General features: G+C 46.7%; 1 protein-coding gene across 1 annotated transcript in view; it reads right to left on the bottom strand.

Annotated features, from left to right (window-relative positions):
- Positions 1-243: 243 nt before the first annotated feature.
- The window catches only part of Mtmr12 (myotubularin related protein 12), a 70,919-nt gene continuing 48,286 nt past the window's right edge, over positions 244-22,876 (bottom strand). Inside the window, exons 8-16 of the mRNA XM_052743100.1 lie at positions 21,919-21,994; positions 16,186-16,292; positions 15,306-15,430; positions 13,831-13,909; positions 12,544-12,614; positions 9,857-10,029; positions 7,128-7,295; positions 6,060-6,221; positions 244-2,976 (exon numbers count right to left, since the gene is read on the bottom strand). Coding sequence (XP_052599060.1) covers positions 2,410-2,976; positions 6,060-6,221; positions 7,128-7,295; positions 9,857-10,029; positions 12,544-12,614; positions 13,831-13,909; positions 15,306-15,430; positions 16,186-16,292; positions 21,919-21,994 — 1,528 coding nt within the window. The 3' untranslated portion in view covers positions 244-2,409. The remainder of the gene's footprint in view (positions 2,977-6,059; positions 6,222-7,127; positions 7,296-9,856; positions 10,030-12,543; positions 12,615-13,830; positions 13,910-15,305; positions 15,431-16,185; positions 16,293-21,918; positions 21,995-22,876) is intronic.

Here is a 22,876-nt window from a genome sequence, read left to right on the forward strand (position 1 = left end):
TTGTTTGGGTGCTGGTACCCCATTACCTGCCACCCACACACCAGTGTACACATACACAGAGGAGAGAGAAGGGGGCGGTCCAGAAAAACACAGCCTTGAGTTTCCCAGGGCTCTATGTCTGCCTGAGCACCTGCCAGCAGCCAGGACGGGCTTATCGCGTCCTGAATGACGTCATTCAGGACACAGCAGGCGGCGGGGGGCGGCGGGGCGGCAGCGGTGGCGCACGCACACCAATCACAGCGCTGCTTCCGAGTCGTGCTTTAATCTCTGCAGTCGGCTACAGTGCAGTGAGGCATGAGCATAACTTTCATTAACACCAGAAATAAACGGCACATTTGCACTGACTCAGCCTAACAGTTGATTAATTCTCTTAACATTTTTGAATTTAATTAAAGCTAGTTTATCTTCAGTGTAAAAACTTGGAGGTATAAACAAACGCCAGGTATTATATACAGTAAGTTATTAACATCCACTTCCAAACTTGCACAGTGCATTTTAAACAAATGCTCTTATTTTATCTTTTAATGTTAAGCATAATCCACATCTCAATCTTGAATAAAAATTCACAATATATAAACCCATGGAAAGTTCTATACACAAATACAAGTTATAGAAATCTGGTTTTCAAATATAAATACATAAACTGTCATGACCATACAGGTTACAACAGCTTGCTTACTTTTTTCTATTGTGATTTAAAAAAAAATAGAAAAATATTTCAATGCACATTCAACTGCTATAACAAGGGTCATGACCCTGTGCCTTTAAACCATACCTTGTGAAGTATACAACATCACATGAGGCATTTTTGGAAAGGAAATCATTAAGACTGTAGAGGCTACCATATAAATATTCATGTTATAATATGGTAACAAAAATAGTTATCTCTGCTGAGTATTTGAGAAGTAGACAGAGAGGAAGTGGAGGTTACTGACAGTTTAGAAAGCTCCAAGAATGCAAGTGAAGGTAGCTAAGGAACTTGTATGTTTTCAAATTCCCTACACAAGCCTAGCACGGACCTGGCCTGAAGGGTCTTAAGGCAACCAAGACTGAGTGCATTTGGCCCTAGAAACACAAATCCTGACCTCCCCTCAACATGCCGTCCCAACACACCAACCTGGCTTGTGCCTCAGTGTGGAGGGGAGAAGAGGAAAAATGATCATTATGTACAAAAGATGATTCAGTGCAAATCAGAAAGAACTCTTTGTGAAGTTTCAAAATGCCTTATTGCCCGTGAGCAACAGAAAGATTTCCTCAACAAGATCTCTCCTCAACAGCAAATGTAGATAAACGGCAAACACTTGAGACGTTCTCCAATGAGGTCCTTTGCCCCCTCCCACTCTCCATGCACCATGCCTTTTGTGGGATTGGACAGGGTTCCGTTGAGAATGATGTGATCCTTATAAAGTATACTTTCAACCTCTAAAAAAATATATATCTTTAAGACAGCAGATCCAAGGTGACCAGGCAGAGCTGAGTTTCTTTTATGGCTTTTTAAATCACTGAGGCATCCCGTGATAATTGCGTCTGACACTTAGGATTGCTTTCCCGTGAAAGCCACATTCGAGAGTGAGCTGCCTACCCCAGCATCTATGACAGTAATGGGGAGGCGAGGGGAGCAGCTGGGGGGTTGCAGAGAGGCACAGTCCAGGTGCTGTGAGCCTCCGTACAAAAGCAGAAGGCCAAATGCATGCTCAAAATGAGGGGATCCAGGGAACAGAAGCTCCCCTTGGAAGACAGAGGGGTTCCCCAGTTCACTCCATAGGTCAGCAGCGAGACACTGGGACAGTCTGCACCACGGTGGGCAGTGCAGACGGCATGGAGCAGGAAGAAGCAAGATGGGAATGGCAGCAAAGGAAGAGGGGAGGCGGCTGCCACCACCGCGCCTTGTTACAGTCCGGGAAGAAGGAAGTGAATGTCAGGAGGAATGACACCAGTGGAATTTTCCAGCTTTTCTATGGGGGGGGGGGGGGAGAGGTGCTGGAATACGCTACGGTGTAAGTCAAAGCACACAGCTTAATACCCCTGTCTCTCCATTTACAGACACCACGTAAAGCTGACCTTGCTCTTGTTCCCAATGGCTACATAGTTATCTTGGCACAGAAAAGACAGGAGGAGGAAGCTCTCACAGCGACCTGGCCGTGAGGTATTTTGTGTACATATTATACAGGCGTCGGGAAGCGACCCCAATCCTATGACAGGTCAGGTAGGAACTCCTTCCTATAAACACTAGAGGCACGGCTTTAATTGCATCATCGTTCAGGACTTGGAAAGAAAAGGAGAACCAGCTCTCTTCCCGAAAGCCTCCACTTTCTCCTACACAGCACTGGACTAACACCGAGACACCAGTCCAGGGAACAACTGTCCTCCCCTCAGGTGGGCCTCTTTCACAGTCCCTGAGGAGACAGGTCATACGTCCCCGAGGTCCACAAACTCGTCTTCTCGTTTGGCCAGGTCGTCTTCCCCTCCCAAAGCTTTCCAGCCACTGGTGGGTAGGACAGGCTTGGATGAATGTCGCTGGAGCAGCGCAAAAGGGAACAGGGAGGAGAGGCGGGCAGAGTTCCTCAGCAGGCTGGGGGCCTGCGTGTGGACAGCCTCCGGCCTGTGGTGCTTGGCGTCGATTTTCTCCTGTAAGCTCTGCACTTCCTCCATCATCTCCAAGAGTTTGCTCATGGCGGCCACTCTGCCACCACCCAGGATCTGGGCTTCTGGAATCCAACGTAAGTAGCGCTGGGCCCACACCTTGATTTCGGGCCCCTCGATGTGAGGCAGTAACAAGCCATGGTAGTCTGTGGGCTTACTATGCCAGCTGTCATAGAACTCTCGAGAGTTGTCCTGGAACTCATCCGAAGAGCTAATAAGCTTGCTAATTCTCTTCCCTAGGTTTTTGATTAAATGATCTGTTTCTTCCCTGAAAAATCCTCTTTTGGGAGATGACTTAGACTGGGTAAGTGGCAAAGAAAGTTGTCGTTGATGCTTTGAAAGAAAACAGAAAAGAGAATATCTGGTTAAGAGGCAAGGTTACAGCTATTTTAATAATAATAATGATGATAATAAAGAGTATCATCATCCTGATGTGAGTAGTGTCAAGAGACATCAGAACTGCCATCTCACGCCCATTCATTAAGATGCTGTAGCACATAGAGAGGACTTCCTGTTCCTGTGACACTGTGAGTGATCTATGCACGACGTACCATCAACAAACGAAAGAACCAGGTACACATGGACTGCAGACAGGCACACTGGGACAGACTAGGCCTTTCGGTAAGAGGGGTGCCAATGGACACAAAGTGCTTTAGAGAAACTGGTTTAACAGGTAATGATTTACGTCAGTTTGGGGGCTTTTCCAGACCGAGTCTCTCACTACATAGCCCTGGACAGCCTGGAACCCACTGTATAGACCATGCTGGCCTGAAACACAGGATCCTCCTGCCTCTGCCTTCCAATCACTGGCACTACAGGTGTGTGCTGCCACTCCTGGCACACCATTTAAAGGGAAGAAAAGTTTCTTTTTTGAGAACGTAAGAGCTCTTAACTGCAGTAATATTCTGAACATCTTCAGGAATCAGTACTGACCACCTGGAGATCTTATCCCACAGACAAAACAACCTTTTAGCCTATCAGGTATTCCAGCTGAAGTCATGCCTCTCTCTCTGTCTCTGTCTCTGTCTCTCTCTCTCTCTGTCTCTCTCTCTCTCTCTCTCTCTCTCTCTCTCTCTCTCTCTCTCTCTCTCTCTCTCTCTGTCTCTCTGTCTCTGTGGACAACAGGCAGTGAGAACACAGAGACAATGGCGAAGAGGAAAGGACTAACTTGCCCAGATAGTCTTGTTTGTCAGAATGCACAGAACAGGAAACATGAGAGCATTTAAGTTTTGTTCCTGCTTGCTGGCTTTCTCAAAAAAGGCAAGGTACTATATTTTGGGGTACACCATGAGAGGGTTATGAAGATAGGTCAGAAGTTGTGGGTTTCATCGATGCCCAAAGGAAAAGGTACAAATATGAGGAGAAGCTGTTTCCTGCCAACTGTTCTACCCCTAAGGTGTTCATGCAAAGTAGGAACAGAGAGCCATAAGCAGTGGCTGATGCCTGTAATCCCATGCTCAGGAGGCTGAGACAGAAGATTGCCAGGAGTTTAGATCTAGCTTGGATTATATAATGTTTCATGTTAGCCTAAGCAATAGTGTAAGACCTTCCCACAAACAAAGTAAGAATAGAGTAAAAATATGACCTTCAGGCTAGCACTCCAATTTTCAAGCATATTTCTACTAGTGTGTATCCTTGTAAAAAAACTTTTAAAAAGAAAATATTTCCTGATTATAGAATATGTAATAATAATAAAAATACACACACAGGGCAAGTTACCCACAATAGCACAACTCAGAGATGATCAGAACCTTTGACTCTCCACCCGGAGACAGCAAGGATGAAGACCAGGCATAAGTGGCCTCTCTTCTCCATAACGACCAAGGTGAGTCAGGCAGGAATGTGGGACAAAAAAATCCCCACAAGGGAACCTAACTGTCACCAAGTGTTGCCTGGTGTTGGAGGCCTCTGCTCACACCTCCTCCATGTGTCCTCTCAGCATGGTGCCCAAGCCCAGCACCTGGTGCTCACAGGAAGGCTTCCCAGTCCTTGTTGCTCACCTCCAAGGCTGCTGCATTTACACAGCCTGCAACCCACTGTCTATTAGAAGAGACCGCAAGGACAACAGACAAGGACAACAGACAAGGACAACAGACAAGGACAACAGACAAGGGGTGCTCGGCCTCTCCAAGACTCCCACAGGTACCGGGCAGCTCTGTGCTCTAGTGCAGGCTGCCACCAGGGGGCATGGGACACCAAAGGAAAGCTCATCCCTGGCTGACCTGTGCTGATTGCAGCAATCTTGCTCCAGCTGCAGAAAAGGGAGTATCCATGCGCTCTGGGCCTGAGGACAGACAGCTGAGAGGGCATCATGGCAAGTCTAAGCGCTCAGCAGCCGACACTCCCTCCATGTGCTGGCCTTGGTTCACCTGATCCCATCTTGCTTAGACTAGAACCCTGTTCCGACTGAACTGGCAAGTATCTAGGGCCCCTGAGGACCAGGCAGGATAGGAAGGACAGTGGTGGGAAAGGTAATGGCATGCACGGACTTGGATTTGCCATCACTGACCAGGTGACAGAGCTGGGGTGCTGTTTAAACTGTGTGCCAGTTAGTGAACTTTGGGGTATCATAGTTAGTAAAATCAGGAAGCAATCTCTAAAAGGAAGATGAAAACTTGCTGTTTGTGCTTTAGGATACAGGCTGGCAAACTCCAGTCGACGGGCCAAAGCCGGGGTGACACTCGCGTAAACACTGGAACCCAGCTGTGCCCAGTGCCTATCATCATTCAGGACCACTGTTTGTGCCACAACAGTAGAGTGGGCAGAGCTGGGAGACGGTTCACGTCTCGACACGACGCTTGCCACTCTCCCTTTATAGGTTTATTAGGAAAAGTCCTGGGGCTGGAGAGATGTCTCAGTGTTTAAGAGCACTGACTTCCAGTGGATCCAGGTTTGATTTCCAGTGCCCACATGGAGGTTCACAACTGACTATAAATCCAATTTCAGGGGACCTGATGCTCTTTTTTCTGGGCTCTGTGGACACCAGGCACACATGTAGTACACAGACATGTATCAGATAAAACACAGATTCATAAAATAAAATAGTAAAGTTGTTTTAAAAAGAAAGAAAAAGAAAAGTCTTGTTATGAAATACATGAACTGGCACATGCGGAGTAAAGCCTTCATAATCCATGCAGCCTTTACTCTACCGACACACAGACACGGAGTAAGGGGCACAATCCCATGCAGCACAACTCTGACAACGGCAGCCTCAGTGATAAGCCTCATCAGAGCAAAAGCAGATTTGCTAAAGGCACCACTAATGAGCCCCGTAACCTGACTGCCGCAAGTCCCAACTGCACACTGTATTAGAGGAAGCACGCAACAGAGAGATCCATAAAGTAGCCTTTGTCCTCGCATGTATGCGACGGAGGAGCCAATGTTGGGGGGAGGGTGTTAAGACATGCACATCTTACTTTGAAACGTGATCCTTTCCGCTGGCCTTTATCCAATTTTGGCTTTTCCACATAGAGAGGGTTTCTGAGCAATGTCTGTGCTTTGGGTTCAAACTGTACTGACCAATCCCACACGGTGAGCAGAGTCAAAGGCTTGCTTTGTGTATCCAGGCTTTCCCTACCCTGCCAAAACAAGCACAGGTCACCACAGCTTCCAGGGACGGCTGGGAAGCAAGCACACATTCTCAGAAACGGGCTGCAGGAAGAGTTCTCTGCTGGGCTGGGAATGAATGCACATAGGCTGCGTTTCTCCAGGCAGAGGCTCTTGGCAGGGAGGGTGAGAAGGGCCCTTTTTCTCAGCGGTCTACCTACAGCAGCTGGACGGCTGGGTGCTTTCACAACAAACTTGTGAGTTAACCCCTACTTTCCCAACTTGACATCTGAGGAAACTGAGGCTCCGAAAACAGGAGTGAAGTGCCTGAGAGTATGAAGCTGGCAGCTGCAGGGCTGTCAACGAAGATGCCAGTCCCACTGTGTCCGCTTCCTCGTGGAACTTGGCACTTGGCAACTTAGTAACTAAACGCCAGTGCCAAGGCAGGAGAGAGCTAGATGAAGGCATGGAGATTAACAGAGACCCCTTACATCTGGAACACAGGCTGAGCAGGACCGAAAGGGCTTTCAGGTATAAAACCAAAGCCTGGCTACCTTGTTCCCCTGGGGTCCATTCTTGTCCCACAACAACTCTAGGCATTAGGGTAACGAAGAGAGGGTACCTGGTCTACCTTTGAAAAGGATAACTTTGAATTGGTCTTCATTCCCAAACATTCGCCTCCATCTTAAATATTTACTATATAACCTGGGGCTAGATGATTATTGTGTTTCCACTTCCTCAGGGGTAACAATCGACAGCTACAGTGTGCTGCGAAGATTAAACACTTCCCCAGGAAGGAAGGACGAGCTGGGAGTCACCTGAAGCGCGTCTGGTGCACAGCCAGTACTGAATACCTGTCATCTGTGGGGCCACTGTCAGGAGTTGAGTTTGTAGGATGAAGCTTTGGTGACACAGAGGTCTCTAAAAGGGACTCTTACCATGTTAGTGTCTTTTTGATGAGGCGAATTGAAGAAGAAGGTGCTGAAAATAGGTATATATAAGCTATCGGATAAAACAGTCAGGAAAGTCTCTGTGAACTCAAATGCTGGGGGGTGCTGGTGCACCAGCTGCCATACACAATCTAAGAAAAGCAGGAACACAGGGACCTATATGGAAACAAAACACACATTATTTAGGAAGCCTAGGCCCAGCATGAGCTGTCTTGAGCTCATTGAACAAATAGACAGTTCTTTCCATGTGATGAGTGTTCTCAGGGAGACCACCTCCCTGTAAGTTAGCAGTACCTGTTAGAATTCCTAGCCACTCTCTCATGACTGCTCATTTGCTGGCAAGATGCTTAGTCATCCCAGGGCCTTACATCCTACGTAATCCATGCGTTGCATGATCATGTAACTTGCGTGCAGTGTGATCATGTAATATATGCACATGCGTAGCGTAGTAACTTAAGTCCATATGCGCATGTGGGGAGGGGGGTGCAGGGGGGGGGACACCTATAAAAAGTGGGTTCCACAAATCCCTCCCCTCTCTTCCTGAATGATCTTTCCATAGGCCAAAGCACCCCTTCTGTTCCCTTCCCTTAATAAAGTATTACAGTGGGTTCTGTTGTACCTTGTGGCTTTTTTCCGAACGGTAAACAGCGCCACTTAATGAATAACATTGCGCCGCTTAATAAAAAACAGTATCTAAAACGAGTATCTAAAACTGCATAATGGATGTGCACATGAGTGTCTGCAATCAGCTTTGGTGATTAGAACACTAATTCTGAACTCTAATTAAGTGAATCCCATTCTTCTTCAGAGTGTTCAGCTGCAAAAACAGGACTTAGTGATGACTGCCATTTTACATTTTATCAATAAATGGGGGCATTCCTGCCGGCCCAGTGATACCAGGTGGGGTGGATTCTGGAGACTTAGCTGGAGAAGGTTCCCTTCTTTATCACTCAGTGAGGGCCCTGAAGGCAAAAGGGCAGGAGAGAAGGCAAGAGTTGCAGAATGGGCTCCTGGCCTGCATTCAAGTGCTTGGTCAACTTGGGTCCTCTTTTGGAAGCTACTCAGAGGCAAGGCTTTGTTGGCAGTTTGTCTGTTGTGTTACCAGTTAAAGGAGTTTTCTTCTTGACCCACCAGTGATCCTGCAACAGGGTAAGGCCACTATGTGACAGTGTCTACCTTCTACAAGAGTAGAGATACAGGCCTCACACAGAGCTGGTAAGAGGAAAGCGGTAAGAATTCTTGGTAAAAAGACCAGCTCTACATCAGTAATATCATGAATCACACCATCTAGTCCCCAGAACTCCAACACATTGGTTCTGAGAGCCTTCACATCACAGATTATGGGCAGTATCACTAAGTAAGACGTAGACTAGACGAGCCTCACTGTACAGTAGCCTATGGAAAGATCATGCCTAGCATACTCCAAGGTCTGGGGTCCATCTCCAGCACTGCATAAAACTGGTTGTGGTGGGTTATACCTACAACCCCAGTGCCTGGAAGGTGGGAGCAGAAGATTAAACTTCAAGTTCATCCTTGGCTGTGTAACGAGTTTGAGACCAGCCTGGGATACATAAGACCTTGTCTAAAATCAACTCAAAACAACACTCTGATCTGAGAGGATGAGTCATTCATCTACATAGAAGCAAGCTGGGTGTGGCAGTGCATGCACATAATCCCAGCTACTTGGGATGATGAGATGGAAGGCTGGCTGAGTGCAAAGCCAACCTGGACAATATAACCAAGCCCCCACGCCCAAACAACACAGCAATGACAACCAAACTATGGTGATATTTTATTTGTACTGAAATGTGATTTTATTTGTATGTTAATAAATAAAGTTGCCTGGGGGTCAGAGCTAATAGCAAGCCATAGCAGAAGTCTGGCAGTGGTAGCACATGCCTGTAATCCTGATCACATGACAGGCAGATCTCTGTGTGTTCAAGGATACCACCAGCATGGAGACACACGCCTTTAATCTTAATACTAACCATAGAAGACCTGGAGGTCTGTATAGATGGGCAGTGACGAGGAGGTCATGTGGTTGGGTTTACAACCAATGAGAAGGCAGAACAAAAAGTCAATAAAAAGGACAAACACACAGGAAGTAGCTCTCTTGCAGAGAGGTAGGACAGCAGCGGCAGTGAAGGGTAAGAAAGGGTTTTCTAGCTCTTAACTACTGCTCTGACCTCTTGGGCTTTTAACTCTGAATTTGGCTCCGTGTTTCTTATTTAATAAGACAGTTACATCTATACCAAACCAACAGAAGAGGCTGTGACTCAGGCCACACTTCTCCCAGCACTGCAGAGGCTCTAGCAATCGATGGCAGCAAACAAGGACAATTTACTGTGAAGTATATTGTCTGTGGCAAATTTATACACTACACATCACTAACTACAAAGTTTAATTTACAAGATTCGAAGATTCTTTCTTCCTGAGTTATCCTGTGTATAACTGTTACAAAACCAGTATTTCTCCTAGTATGAAATGTATATACAGCCTTACTCTACATGAGTTAGAAGACTTTGAACACACTTATTGATATCCTTGCAGCGCTGGGAAAGATTTCCACATTGTTTAAAGCATTCAAGTCACCCGAGATGAGCTGAGGTTTGCTGATGTCTGTGAAGTATGCACTTCGACAAGCCTACATCTGAGGACAGTGACCAGATGAGAGGGAGTCTCTCTCCCCAGTGACAGTCTGCAGGAAAGGCACTCACCTCCTCTTTGTCGCTCTGGCGGAGATGATTACAGCGATCCAAGAAAGAGTGGCAACCCATGACCCACTCCTTTTGAATGAGGCTCTGGAACCCAGTCCTGGTTCGATAGTGGGGGTCCATCATCACTTGCACCAGAGAGGAGAGGAGGCAGCAGAGATCAGATGCGTTCTCTTCTAGAATGGTCCAGCAGCAGCACCAAGGAAGAGGACAGGGTGTTACAAAGAGACAGTGCTCTCATCCACACAGCTAAAAGCAGGATTCCCAACACCAAGGTCTGCTGTGACTTCCTACAGACAAGGGCTAACTTGGGAGAGAGGAACAGCTTCTGGCTTGTTAGGGCGGGTTCCGGCACACAGTGGTGCTAAGCAGGGACCTGCTTACTGAACAAACACGGCCCTGAAAAATCCACTTTCTGCACATGGCACCCACAGGCACCACAGAAGAGGAGCCACACTGATGCACCAATGACTGCCTGACTGTAGATGAAGTCTACTTCCCTTCTCTCCTGGGGAGAAAGCCCGAGTCTCCGCTCACTGCTCCAGATTCAGCCTCTTCACGTCAGACCCTTTTTTCACTCCCTACCCTTTACGGGCTGCTCTGTGCCAACTGACCACTTCAGTCACACGGCTCTTCCTGTTCTGTCTGAGGAGCACAAAGGCGCCTGCTTCTCCTTGCCAAGCCTACAGGAGGAATTCTCCTTGGTACTGCTCCGTGTGCCCGCCTGGAGTGCACTCCACAAACCCACACTGCTGACTTAGAGCAGAGGCAAACACCCAGCCACAGCCATGCATTCATCTTAGAGTGTGAAGACACTAAAGCCAGGCCTACATTTCCCATGGCTTCCTCTCTATTCCCCACTTTCAAAAAGGCACAATTCGTATTGCTTTTTAGAAGTGTCCTCAAGGAAAATGGTGGCTGTATCCTTAGGGTCAGAGAATTAGACCTATACTCACACTATGAGTACTCTCTCTTCCCGTGTCCTAGAATTACAATGCACTGAAGCTCAGGTTTACACTCATCTATAGCAAACATGCAGGAACTACGTGGGGTTGACAAAGACAGATCTGTGTATGTATGTGTGTATGTGTGTGTGTGTGTGTGTGTGTGTGTGTGTGTGTGTGTGTGTGTGCAGGTGCATGCAGAGGCCAGCCCAGAGGACAATCTTGTGTGTTGTACCTTGGGTGCCATCTACCTTTTTCCCTACCCGGAAGACAGGGTCTCTCACTGGCCTGCAGTTCAGGAGTGGGCTAGCCTTCCTGTCCAGTGAGCGCCAGTGGTCCTGTCTCCTCCCTGGGGTTACAAGCATATGCTACCCTGCCCGCCTTCCATTTTTAATGAAGGTTCTAGAGCTCTAACTTGGTGCGTCCAAGGCTGTCTGCCGTCTAGTGCTATCTATCAGTCTCTGACAGTGCCGCCTGGAAGATAATCTTCCTCTTCATCTGAAGGTGCTGATGGGACACCTCGAGGACAGCAGTGAGGGCTTGAAAGCAAGACTGCAGAAGACAGACAGCTCGAAAGCCCCGAGGGGTGAGAGACATCTGGAAATCAGAGCTGGATTGGCACGGCACAGCTCTGTAATTGGTGGATCTGGTCCTGGGCTCTCCCACCTCTCAGATCTCATCCTTCTTTATTAGTTATTCAGAATTCAGATCATACTCTTCTTGTGTCTTTACCAAATAGTCTTAAGGTAATGCTCCCATTAGTCTGTAAGTGTCTGGAAGGAAAAGCATAGAGTTCGGTGTACGGAAGGTGCTCAAGGAGAGCATTCAATGCTCAGCTGGTGAGCTAGCACCAGGTGGTCCAGAAACCATAAGAAGGAACATCTTCCAATGTGCTCTTAGGGGCTACAGTAAGAGAAGCATCACAGAAGTGATAAACACCAGGGGTAGACTCCAGGAGACACTCTACTCAATGTGTAGCATCCTCTACAAAGTAAGTCAGGATGGAGACACATCTGTAGTTCCAGATGCTTGTGAGGCTGAAGGAGGAGGATCACATAAGCCAGGAATTTGAAGGCAGCCTGGGCAATACAGTGACACCCCCCTCTCCTGAAAACAAACGGAAATAGGATCTAAAGAGCAGGTGAGGCTTCAGCTCCTATGTAAGCCCTCACAACAGCACTCTCTGCTGCAGGTGGTTTACAGGGCTTTTCTAGACTGTGTGACACCGTCCCGGAGCACAGAAAATCCCCACTGAGGATAGGAAAGGCACAGTCCAGCACTGCACTTCCCATGGCAACTGCACAGAGCTGCCTGCACACAGGCAGACAGTAACCTAAGCATCTGCAGGGCTCCTGTGTAAAAGGGCATCCCAAAGACTGCCGGGTAAAGACACCAAACAATCCCTTCTCAGGTCTGCCAGGTTCCAAGTGAAAGGATTTTGTTTTAAACCCTAACAGTGAAATTTGAGGCAAAGGATTACAAGCTAAGAAAAAGGAGAAGAGAGGAGAGGAAACAAATCGGTCCATAAGTTAGATATACAAAAGCTGACTCTTAGCCCGGCAGTGGTGGCCCACACCTTTACTCCAGCAGAGGCAGGCAGACCTCAGTGAGTTCGAGGGCAGCCTGGTCTATGAATTGAGATATTGCCCAGAAAAACTCGGTCTCAAAAAACCAAGGGTGGAGGGGGTGTGTGTGTGGGGGGAAGCTGATTCTCAGTGAATGAAACCACCCCGTGTGCTTTATTACCCAAGAGGAGAACATTCGTGTTCTGTGCTTCCAGGCATTCCGTAATCTCTATCGCTTTCTTCAGGCAGCGTCTAAACATGGGAGAGATGAGAACAGGAGTGTTAGCTCTTGAGTTTGCTGCTGTAGACAAGTGGAGGAGCAGCTGGAATTGCTCTTCAGTTTTCTTTGTGTTTCTTCATGCTAAAAGGCTAGGAAGGGGGAATAATCACGATTTACTGATACTCATCTGACCATGAGAAACTAATTATGGATACCCAAGAGTACACAAACACACACACACATACACACTAAAGGGATAGAAGAAGTATCTCAGCCGTCCACACCTCCACAAGCACTGTGGCATTGTTCAAGCTAGTCAAAACATGGAGGCAACCTAAGAGTTCACTAACAAATAGAGTACACGTTTATGTGTGCACGCATGTGCGTGTTGGAATATTATTCAGCAGTACAAACGAAGGACACTCTACCATTGCAGCAATATGGAAAATCCCTGCACTTGGGAACTGAGACTAGCCTGGACTACAAAGAGACCTGATCTTTAAAAAAAAAAAAAAGGTAAATGAATACAGGAGAGAACAGCCCAGGTTGGATGGGGACAGTTGTTTCCTCAGGCGTGGCACGGGTGAGCTAGACTCTGCCCACATCTGTTTTGTACCTGCCTGTACTGTGTCCTTTAGTAAACAGCAACAGAGAGGAGCTATGGGTTATCAAAGGCAATATAACTTTTCTAAGACTCAATTCTAAATCAAAATGATGCACTGACATTAACAGTGATTTTTCTAAAACAATAATTTAAATAGGTACAAGCAAGAAACACATAAAGTTCAGGATAACATTTGTGAGAAATCAGTGTCCTTTCCACTGGGAGGCCAGCACTGCCACCTCCGTTAGTTCTGAATGGTCCCAGCTTTTCCTGTAGTCTCAGCATGCCTTGCTTATAGAGTGCACTTCTTTGTAAGCAGAGAGAGCATTGGACAATTCTTATCAAATGTACAAAGAAATGATAAACAGAAAACATAAAATGCAGCCCAACCCAGCGGGCAGTGGTAACACACACCTTTAATCCCAGCACTAGGGAGGAAGAGGCAGGCGGATCTCGGATCTTGAGTTCCAGGACAGCCAGGCCTACAAAAAGAGAAACCCTGGGGGAGAGGGTGCAGCCCAACCCTGAACCAAACATATGATCTCAGAATAAATAACTGTGACAGACTAGGTGTCTGTCAATTCCTCCACAATTCAAAATTAGAAAACTGTACGATTCATGTGAAAAACAATGGGTTAAAATACCTGATTATATCAAGCCAGCTGCTGCTTTCTAAGAGAGAAAACCACTTTATATCTGTGTCCCAAAATTCCGTACTGTTATCTGAAAACAGGAAAAAAATGGGAGACTTCAAGTTATTGTCCACGGCCACGCCTGCCACAGTACACCCACGATGCCCCCAAGCTGTACAGCTCAGGGGTTCCAAGTGAATGAAAAAACCACAACTGAGAATCCCAGTCCTGGGTCAGAAAGTAAAATCATCTACTTCAAATCTCCCTTACAACGTGTATCCCACTTTGGTTAGCAGTATACAATGGTGTTTCCGTTTCCTTTCAGCGAAAACAGCTTTCTGGATCAGTCATCTTCATCATGATACCAGCATAATTAGTATATGCAGTGAAAATTCAGTGTCAGCTGAACAAATCCCAAAACAGTAAAGAACGTGCTAGGCTAGGGAGTCAAAGTTAGGAAAAGCTGTCTCTAAACATGACAGAAGAAAAGGCTGGTTTAAGAATGGCAAGAATTCAGCTGGGCACGGTGGCATTCGCCGTTAACCCCGCACTCCAGAGGCAGACTCATCTCGAGTTCGAGGCCAGCCTGGTCTACAGAGTGAGTTCCAGGACAGCCAGGGCTACACACAGAGAAACCCTGTGTCTCAAAAAACTGGGGGGTGGGGGGGGACAACTTTAGCAGGCTACCAAGTGTGACTGAGTCTGTCAGGTTTCCAGTTGTCACTCAGGCTGGGAGGACCCACCCTGCGTCCTGACGTAAATCCTCCTTTGAGGAAAAGCCCCTCCCTTCTTCCTCTCCCCCTTCCTCCTTTTCTTGCCATGAGGTGTGCACGCCTCAGCTTTCCCTCTCTCTCTCTCTCTCAGAGAGGTGTGTGTGTGTGTGTGTGTGTGTGTGTGTGTGTGTGTGTGTGTAAACTCTCCCCGTGGATGCTGTGTCTGCAGCCTGCCGCCACATCTGCCACCCGCTCACCTTATCATTACAGGGATGGGGTGGGGTGGGGTGGTGGCTGGAGTGGTTGGAATGCTTTTACATTTATTAACAAAATTGTTTTGCATTGTAAGAAACTACATGCCCAATGAGGGCTAAAACAAATTAAAGTATTCCCAGTTTGGAAGAAAAGTCGATCAGGGAAAACCAACAAGTCACATTATAAATGCTTAGGAAGGCTCTAGGTACTCCATGGTTCAAAACCTTAGAGAGGAGCTAAGACGTCCACCATGGAACCTGGCCTGCTGGGGAGGGAGAAAGGAAGGAGATGGCTATGTATCTATGTGACCATTGCAATGGAAGCCACGGGAAAACCTGGAGCGCTGGGCAGGAGCAGTGAACACGACAGTGGTAGCTGGCGCCCTGGACTTCTGCCTACAGCCTGACACTGCTTGTCAATGGCCCTGGGCTGAGAGCCCCCTGCACACCACCATTAGCTTTCCCCTGATCCACGAGGTGTGGCTTTCCCCATTTGACAAAAAGAGTCCGCTGTTCTTACCTATCAGAAACAGCTGCTTAAATTTGCAGTATGCATTCTGGATTTCCTGCAGCGACAGGAAGTTGCTTGATAAGTCTTCAGTTTTAACAATTTCGTAAGGTGGCCTGTGGATGGTCTTGTAAATTCTAGGTGTCAAAAAGCAACGTGAGGTTAGAAGAGCCAACAGGAATGTGAATAGCTTGTCTGTCCTGAGCACTTGGCACACAGTCTGTTTTCAGAGCCCTCACCTCATTGAATCCTTGCTCAGAGAGCCAGTGCATGGATGTGGAAATGGAGGTCGTGGTTGGGTCAAAGCAACTGAATTACATAACCTACTCCTTCTGTTGTTCAAGCTATCGACTTTATCAAATTTCTTGGAGGGGCTGGAGAGATGGCTCACTAGTGAAGAGAACTGGATGCTCTTCTGGCACAGCTGGGTTCAGCCCACAGAGGCTCACAGTTATCTATAATTCCAGTCCCAGGGAACAGGCACAAGTGGTGCCCAGACAACAAACACCCACACACATCAAAATAAACAAATAAATAAACAGATTTAAACTTACCGAGAAACTTCTACTCCATTTAATAGTGGGACAGTACAGTGATGCACCCCATGACCTAGACTTGACAGCTGTTAACACTATAGCCACCATACCCTCCCCAACCCCCGCCCAATACTTCTGTGAATCTCTGAAAACAGCACAGTTGACCTTCCTAAGGATTACGCTGTACTGGTTTCCTGTGAGGTCATTAAAATGAGTGTTATTACTCATATTCCTCCAACAGAAAGCTACCAGCAGGTAAGCAGAATGGACACACTAAGAAGAACTATACTTACTACCTGCTCCTCATAGACCAGGAGCTAAATGGACCCAGAACAAAGAGTAGAATGAGTACTGACCCATCCAAGAAGCTCTTCTGGATTTGCAGAGCACCATCATCCTGTTCTTTGGGCAGTGCTGACATTTTCAAAAGGGCGCTTCCATTGTGGCAAGACCAACACCAGATCTTCAGAGAGAAAAGGAAAATGTTTGTCAGAATACTCAAAATGCAACAGGGAGCAGAGGAGCTAAGCATTTCCGTCCAGACAGAAAAGTCTGTAACTTCAAAACAAACTGTCTGGGTACAGTCAATGACCAAGATTTAGACTTAAAAAACAAAAGAGAGACAAACTGGCTGGGTACAGTCAATGACCAAGATTTAGACTTAAAAAACAAAAGAGAGAGAGAAAACGGGACCAGGCAGTCAGATTCGGGCTTGCTCACAGTCTAACATCCATCCCTTGGCTTTCGAGCTGGCGACTTAATGGTGACAGCAGCACCGTTACTGTTACTTCCAGGACAGCAACCAGCACGGCAGTGCAGCTTTGCAGCCCAGGCATTTTACATGAACTAAACTCACTCAATTCTCATGGTCACTTCGTGTGATAAGAATGGTTATTGGCCCCATTCCAGCAGCCCAGAGGACTTCCTTCCCATGTAGGACAGTGGCTACTGTCTCACTCCACAGGCCACGCTGCCGGATGGCAGATGCGCAGCTCAGTTCCCACCAGCAGAGGGAGCGCCCCCCAGGAAGAGCTGACTTCTCGACAGGGAATCTGAAACTCACAGAGGGAAGGCACTCACAGGGTTGTGAGCCGGCATAAAGATGACCAAGGTCTGTTCTACCTCACAGCTCTTCGACGGCGAGGCAGAATGTGGGAGACAGCAGGAAGAATGGACTTGGAGGAACAACAAGGGGTGTGATGAGTGACTGTGAAGGACAGGCTTAGGTGGGTGCCTGGACGTTCTTTCCTGGATACTGCTTTGGTTAACTGGGCAAGATCTGAGGCTATGGGTTCTGTAGCGGCTACGTGTCTAGCCCTTGCTTTGCTGACCACACTATCAGCCTTGGCTGGAAAGACATTTGGGGGCATTGTCAGCAAGCTGGTTCAGCAGATAAAGATACTTGCAGCCAAGCCTGACAACCTGAGTTCAATTCCCAGAACTCACATGATGGATGGAAGGAAGAACCCAGAGATGTACAAGTCATCTTCTGACCCATGCATACACAGTAAATAATCGATGGATGGATGGATGGATGGATGGATGGATGGATGGATGGATGGATGAAATGCCATTTTTCCTCTTACTGAACACCACTTCAGCATTAACTGCCATGAACAAACTATGCCTTGGATAAGCGAGCAGCTGCCTGGGCAGGAGCTAAAGGCCTGCAGATCAATCCAGAGCTGCTCTGCACTCCAGAGAACAGAAAGAACTGTCTTGGGTTCAGGGAAGATAGTGGAGTTGACAGTGGGCACACTGGGTGCCTAGGCCTCCAATGCATCACCATACAGCATCCAGGAGACTTGTGAGCGTGGGACTACGCGTTCAGGAGAGAGGACTGTCGCCCTGGACATGGGAAATGATGTCAGCTAGAGCGAGGGTCGAGGACTACTCTAGCATCTGCCCCTAAAGAGCGACTCCCTTTGTAGGCCAGGCACACTTGTAATTCATATGAGGCAGCCGTATTCAGACACTGGGGAAAACTGAGGTGCCCTTTGTTTCTTACTCCATCCTCCAGTGCAACAGAAAGAACCACGGACAAACTACCACAGACTTCTATGCCTGCTGCCAAAGGTAGAGAGTAATATTTTGAACACTTAAGCAGCCATGCCCACTAGCAGGTCAGCTCACTTGGATACAGATGGAGGACACTCTTAGTCATAACGGGATGGCAGTATTCAAGAGATGAAATGCTCCTAATCATTTTAACTGCTTAGACAGGGCAAAAATGGCAGGTCTTGGGGGATATACAGCTGTTGGGACATACGTAATAATAACCTTTAATCAGACTGTCTCATCTCATCTGAGGCACAAAGGAACAACTATCACCCTTTATTTCAGAGTAAATCAATACAAGCAACTTAGCCAAGTGGCAAGGATCAGAATGACCTCACAAGTCGTACAGGTAGGTGACCAACGAGGAATTAGACAGGGATAAGCAGAAGAGGGGCTAGTAGTTCAGGGACAGAGCACCAGCCGAGCATGGCAGCATGGTGAGGCCCTGGATTTGAGCCCAGCACCAAGCAAAGGAAGAGAGGCTCAGGCAGAGAGGGGAGGAGAGGAGACTATCTGCTCTGTGTCCTGTGATAGAGACATGTCAGTTCCATCCCGTGTGCTCTCTTACTGCTGTCCGTGTATACCCCACTAAAGAGTTTGGAACATATAACTGCGGAAGACTCAGGAACATGCCTTTCTAAAGCTCCTAACAATGTTGCTGGCTCTTCACCCATTTCTTAGGAGAACGCTTTCTATGTCCCAGCCCCCAGGCCTGGCAAGAACATGCTGTATCTTAATTCCCCATGTGGTAGGGATGGAGAAGGAGCCTGAAGCCTATCCGCATGTGCAGTTAATCCTCCTCCTTTTCTTCTTCCCACAGCCCACACCGCACCCTTTTCTATGTTTCTCCATGGAGGAACCCTCACTGTCATCCCTCTCAAGCAAGGGGCTTTCCGAGTGCACTGTGCCCTGTCCTGAGACCCAGACCCTTGTGGGTGGCCTGCAATACCATAACCATTTCCACTGCGGTGCCGTACGCACTGGCGGCACAGTAGCCGTGGTCAGTGAACCTGTGGTGGTTCAGCACCAGTCCAGGCACAAGCACTTGTTAACACAGCTTGTTAATAAGTTACCACTAGCAGGAAAACGGTCCAATTCCCCCGAGAATGTCCTTGAACAGAAGGTGAAGAATGACTAGTTTTAGGGCCAAATGATGGCTCCGTGGGTAAAGTGCTTGGTGCGAAAGTCTGATGACCAGAGTTTAATCCCCAGATCACGAGCAGGTGGAAAGAGAAAATCAACTCCACAAAGCTGTTCTCCGAGCTCCGCACGTATGTCCTCGATCCCCACTAGTAATACCATCTTCTAAATGGTCCATTTTACAATCTTAACTGTGATACAGCATAAAGTGTCTGTCCTCCCGAGTTGAGTGCCTCTCCAAACATTGTGCGCAGACTTTGCAGGACTAGCTCTTATAATACTGGAAGGAGCTAGGCCAGCTGCCATGGCAGAGAAGCAGCCACCGGTCCGTCTGGCTATGATGCCTACAGACCACACCTGAGCGGCCCAGAAGACACTGATGCAGCTGTGGCACTCTGAACGTAGGGGCAGCCAGCAGCTGTCTAACTGGACTTGTATTCTCAATACCCAGCCTTACGTCCATAGATAAGTGTAACTCTCACCCCCTCATCAAAGAAGCCTCTTTTCACAGCAGATGATGACTGTCGCAGATCCACAGCTGGTCAAATGCAGAAAACAAGTGGAATAAACCCGGGGTGCCCAACCCTAAGGGATACATTTACAAAGGGGAAAGTTTTTAACTAGAGGATCAGGACACCTGCTGGGAAATGGCTGCACCCATGAAACCTCAATAGTACGGTTAGTTGAGTGAAAAAGACCTGCATAATGAGAATACCAGCTGGCACACCGATGTACATGGGCCTAGATGAAGAGCTGTGGGCAATCAACGGCGCTGAGAAAGGGGACTCAGTCTTCTCCAAGGATGATCCCTCACTGGTCATCTAATTCCACGGGCTCAGCCATCAACACATGTACATACAAGCGTGTGTTTTGCATATGCATACACATATGTAACAACAATAATTAAAGAGGTCATGAATGAGGAGTAGAGAAGAACATGGGAAGAGTTGAGAGGAGAGAGGGAAGAGGGAAATGATGTAAGTACAGTGCTCTTGTATGAAATCTCAAAAAAATTAAAATACTAAAATAATTTAAAAAGTGAATAAAGTGAGTTTATCATTTCATAGAAGCAATTTATAAAATGTTGCCAACGACAAAAAAATTAAGCTTTAGAGCAAAAAATTAGAACTGTGGAAAACCTGATGTTACTTGAACGGCTTCCTCTTCTTGTAAGATGATGGTATGGGTGGGTCAGTATTTAGATGTATAATTCCAAATGTGTGACAGGACAAAAACATTCTCTAAATCCCATTCAAAGTGTAAGAGGGACTGGGGACTTTAACAACAGGTCCTTGTGTTTTCAAATTCCTTACGTCACTAACCTTTGTGAAACCGTCAGAGACCACGTTCTGGTACACTGTCAAATAACAATATTCTCAGTCTAGCTACCAACTATGCCTTCCTCTCCAAATACACATGCCTGAAGCCGGAGTTTCTCTGTGTTCTTTAACTGATCCCCAGCATACCACAACAGACTAAATAAAAGAATCCAGCTGGCTTCTATTTCCAAAATGCTAAATAGTGCTGTTCCATTTTACTATTTTGGATGGTTATTTTCCAGAAAAGTATGTTACTTATGCTAACATATGCTACTTAAATTTTTCATTAAAATTCAGTTTGAAAAAAAAATTTAACAGGATCTCACTCTATAGCCTATGCTGTCCTCAAACTCACAGCAAGCCTCTTGCCTCAGCCTCCTGAGTGTAGGGATTACAGGGATGAGCTATCATACCCTATTTCAACTGGAATTTCTTTCTTTCTTTTTTCTTTTCTTTTTTTTTTTTTTTCCTGTTTTGGTTTTTTGAGACAGTGTTTGTCTGTATAGTCCTGACTGTCCAGAAGCTTACTTTGTAGACCAGGTTGGCCTTGAACTCACAGAGATCCGCCTGCCTCTACCTCCTGAGTGCTGGGATTAAAGGCGTGAGCCATCACCGCCCAGCCTCAGCTGGAACTTCTAATACTACACGACCCACATAAACAATAACTTTATAGACTCACTAATTTTAAGAGTGTAAAGGTAAGTATGTGAATTGCAGATATCAATTGAACCTGAAAACTGGTAGAACGTGATCCAGCTATACCCCAAAGGCACATGTTCTGAAACTCTCCGACTTAGCTATGTCTAGCTGGGGATCAGAAAAACTCACATAGAAATCTGTATTTCTGGCTTCCTCTGAAAAAATTCAGCCATCTGGCAAAATTCAGCCAACAGTGTTATAGGCTGGTGCTGAAGAGCTGCCCTCCTAGGCCAGGCAGAGGGACTTTGCCTCTCTGCAAGGGACATACTTATTACCTGCCCAGCCTCCATGGGCTCTGGGTGTGTGGTGGAGCTTCACCACGTTGGCTCACATTGAAGATTCTTCTGGCAAACCAGCCTGTGTACTGCACAGTACTGCCTGTAATTCTCATTTCTCACTAAAGTCCCACACAGTGGGTAACTCCCAGCCAACAACTAGAAATAGGGGTGTCATCTAGTCTTGCTTTATCTGATCAGAGACATACTAAATATGGATCCTATCCTATTCTGTGAAAATCAAGGTGTGCTGCATGTTGTCTCTAGCAAAAAACTCAACATGCTCTTATCAACATAACAGAGCTGGCCAAAATAAATGAAATTCCACTATGTGTGGTGTCAGCTCAGGTCCAAATCAGGTTTAAATGTTAAAGCAGGTGGGCCTATTCTCCTCATGAAGCTTTTCAACGTCTCTGCTAAAACTCTAAGAGCATCTGTGACAACTTTAGACTTGTCCCGGTGAGCCTCATGTTCAGGAGACTGCTCTCGGGAGTCCCTGTGGCATTTCCAGATTGCTCTCAGGCCACAGACAGACCCTGGAGCACCAGAGGCCGAGAGCTGCTGATGTCCCCTCTCCCAGGGTCCCCGATGCACTTACTGGTATGCCATGGCCCTGAAAACGCTTCACATCCTCTTCAAGAAGGGGAGTGGGGACAACAAAGTATGCTGGCAGCCTAGAAGAGAGAGGGGGCATCAACTGTAACCAAGTCTTTCTCTGTCCCACCAGCCAGTTCCCAAATAATGACACAGAGACTTTGTGTTAATTACGAAAGCTCGGCCCTTAGCTCTTATAACCTAAATTAATCCACTGTATTAATCAGTGTTCTATCACATGCGGTTACCGCTCTTCCATCTTGTACATCCTGTTTCCTCTCCGTATCTCCTGGCTTCTCCTTCATGCTTAGATTCCTCCTCCTCCTCTTTCTTTTTCTCCTCAGAAATCCTGCCTATACCTCCTGCCTAGCTATTGGCTGTTCAGCTTTTTATTACATCAATCACAGCAATATATCTTCACATAAGAGATGTAAAGTTTATATGGTTGAGAAACAAAAAAGCTTAAGTTGTTTATCTAAAAAAATGTTTTAGATCTAAAAAGATATTTTTAGAATGGTAATACAAGTTATGATAAAGAGTGATTTAGGCATAAAACTTTGGATTATTATCACTAAGGTTAAATAATAGAGCAGTTTCTCTGAATTTGCCAAATACAAATAGACTGGACATTGTGAATGTAATTCCTACTGTAATTCTTACCATATATAGTTTTACTATGTTAGAGTCAAGACCTTTCCTTCTTAAGCTGGGTGATGGTGGCACAATGTCTTTAATCCCAGTACTCGGGAGGCAGAGGCAGGTGGATCTCTGTGAGCTCAAGGCCAGCCTGGTCTACAAAGCCAGTTCCAGGACAGCTAGGGCTGTTACACAGAGAAACCCTGTCTCGAAAAAACAAACAAACAACAACAACAACAACAAAAACCTTTCCTTTTTATTTAGACAAAAAGGGAAATGTTGTGGGATATTTGTATACTGTGTGAAGATGTATTTGCTGTGATTGG

The sequence above is a fragment of the Peromyscus californicus genome, unplaced genomic scaffold, assembly GCF_007827085.1.
Source record: "Peromyscus californicus insignis strain IS unplaced genomic scaffold, ASM782708v3 Scaffold_18__1_contigs__length_77618521, whole genome shotgun sequence".
Classification (NCBI taxonomy): domain Eukaryota; kingdom Metazoa; phylum Chordata; class Mammalia; order Rodentia; family Cricetidae; genus Peromyscus; species Peromyscus californicus.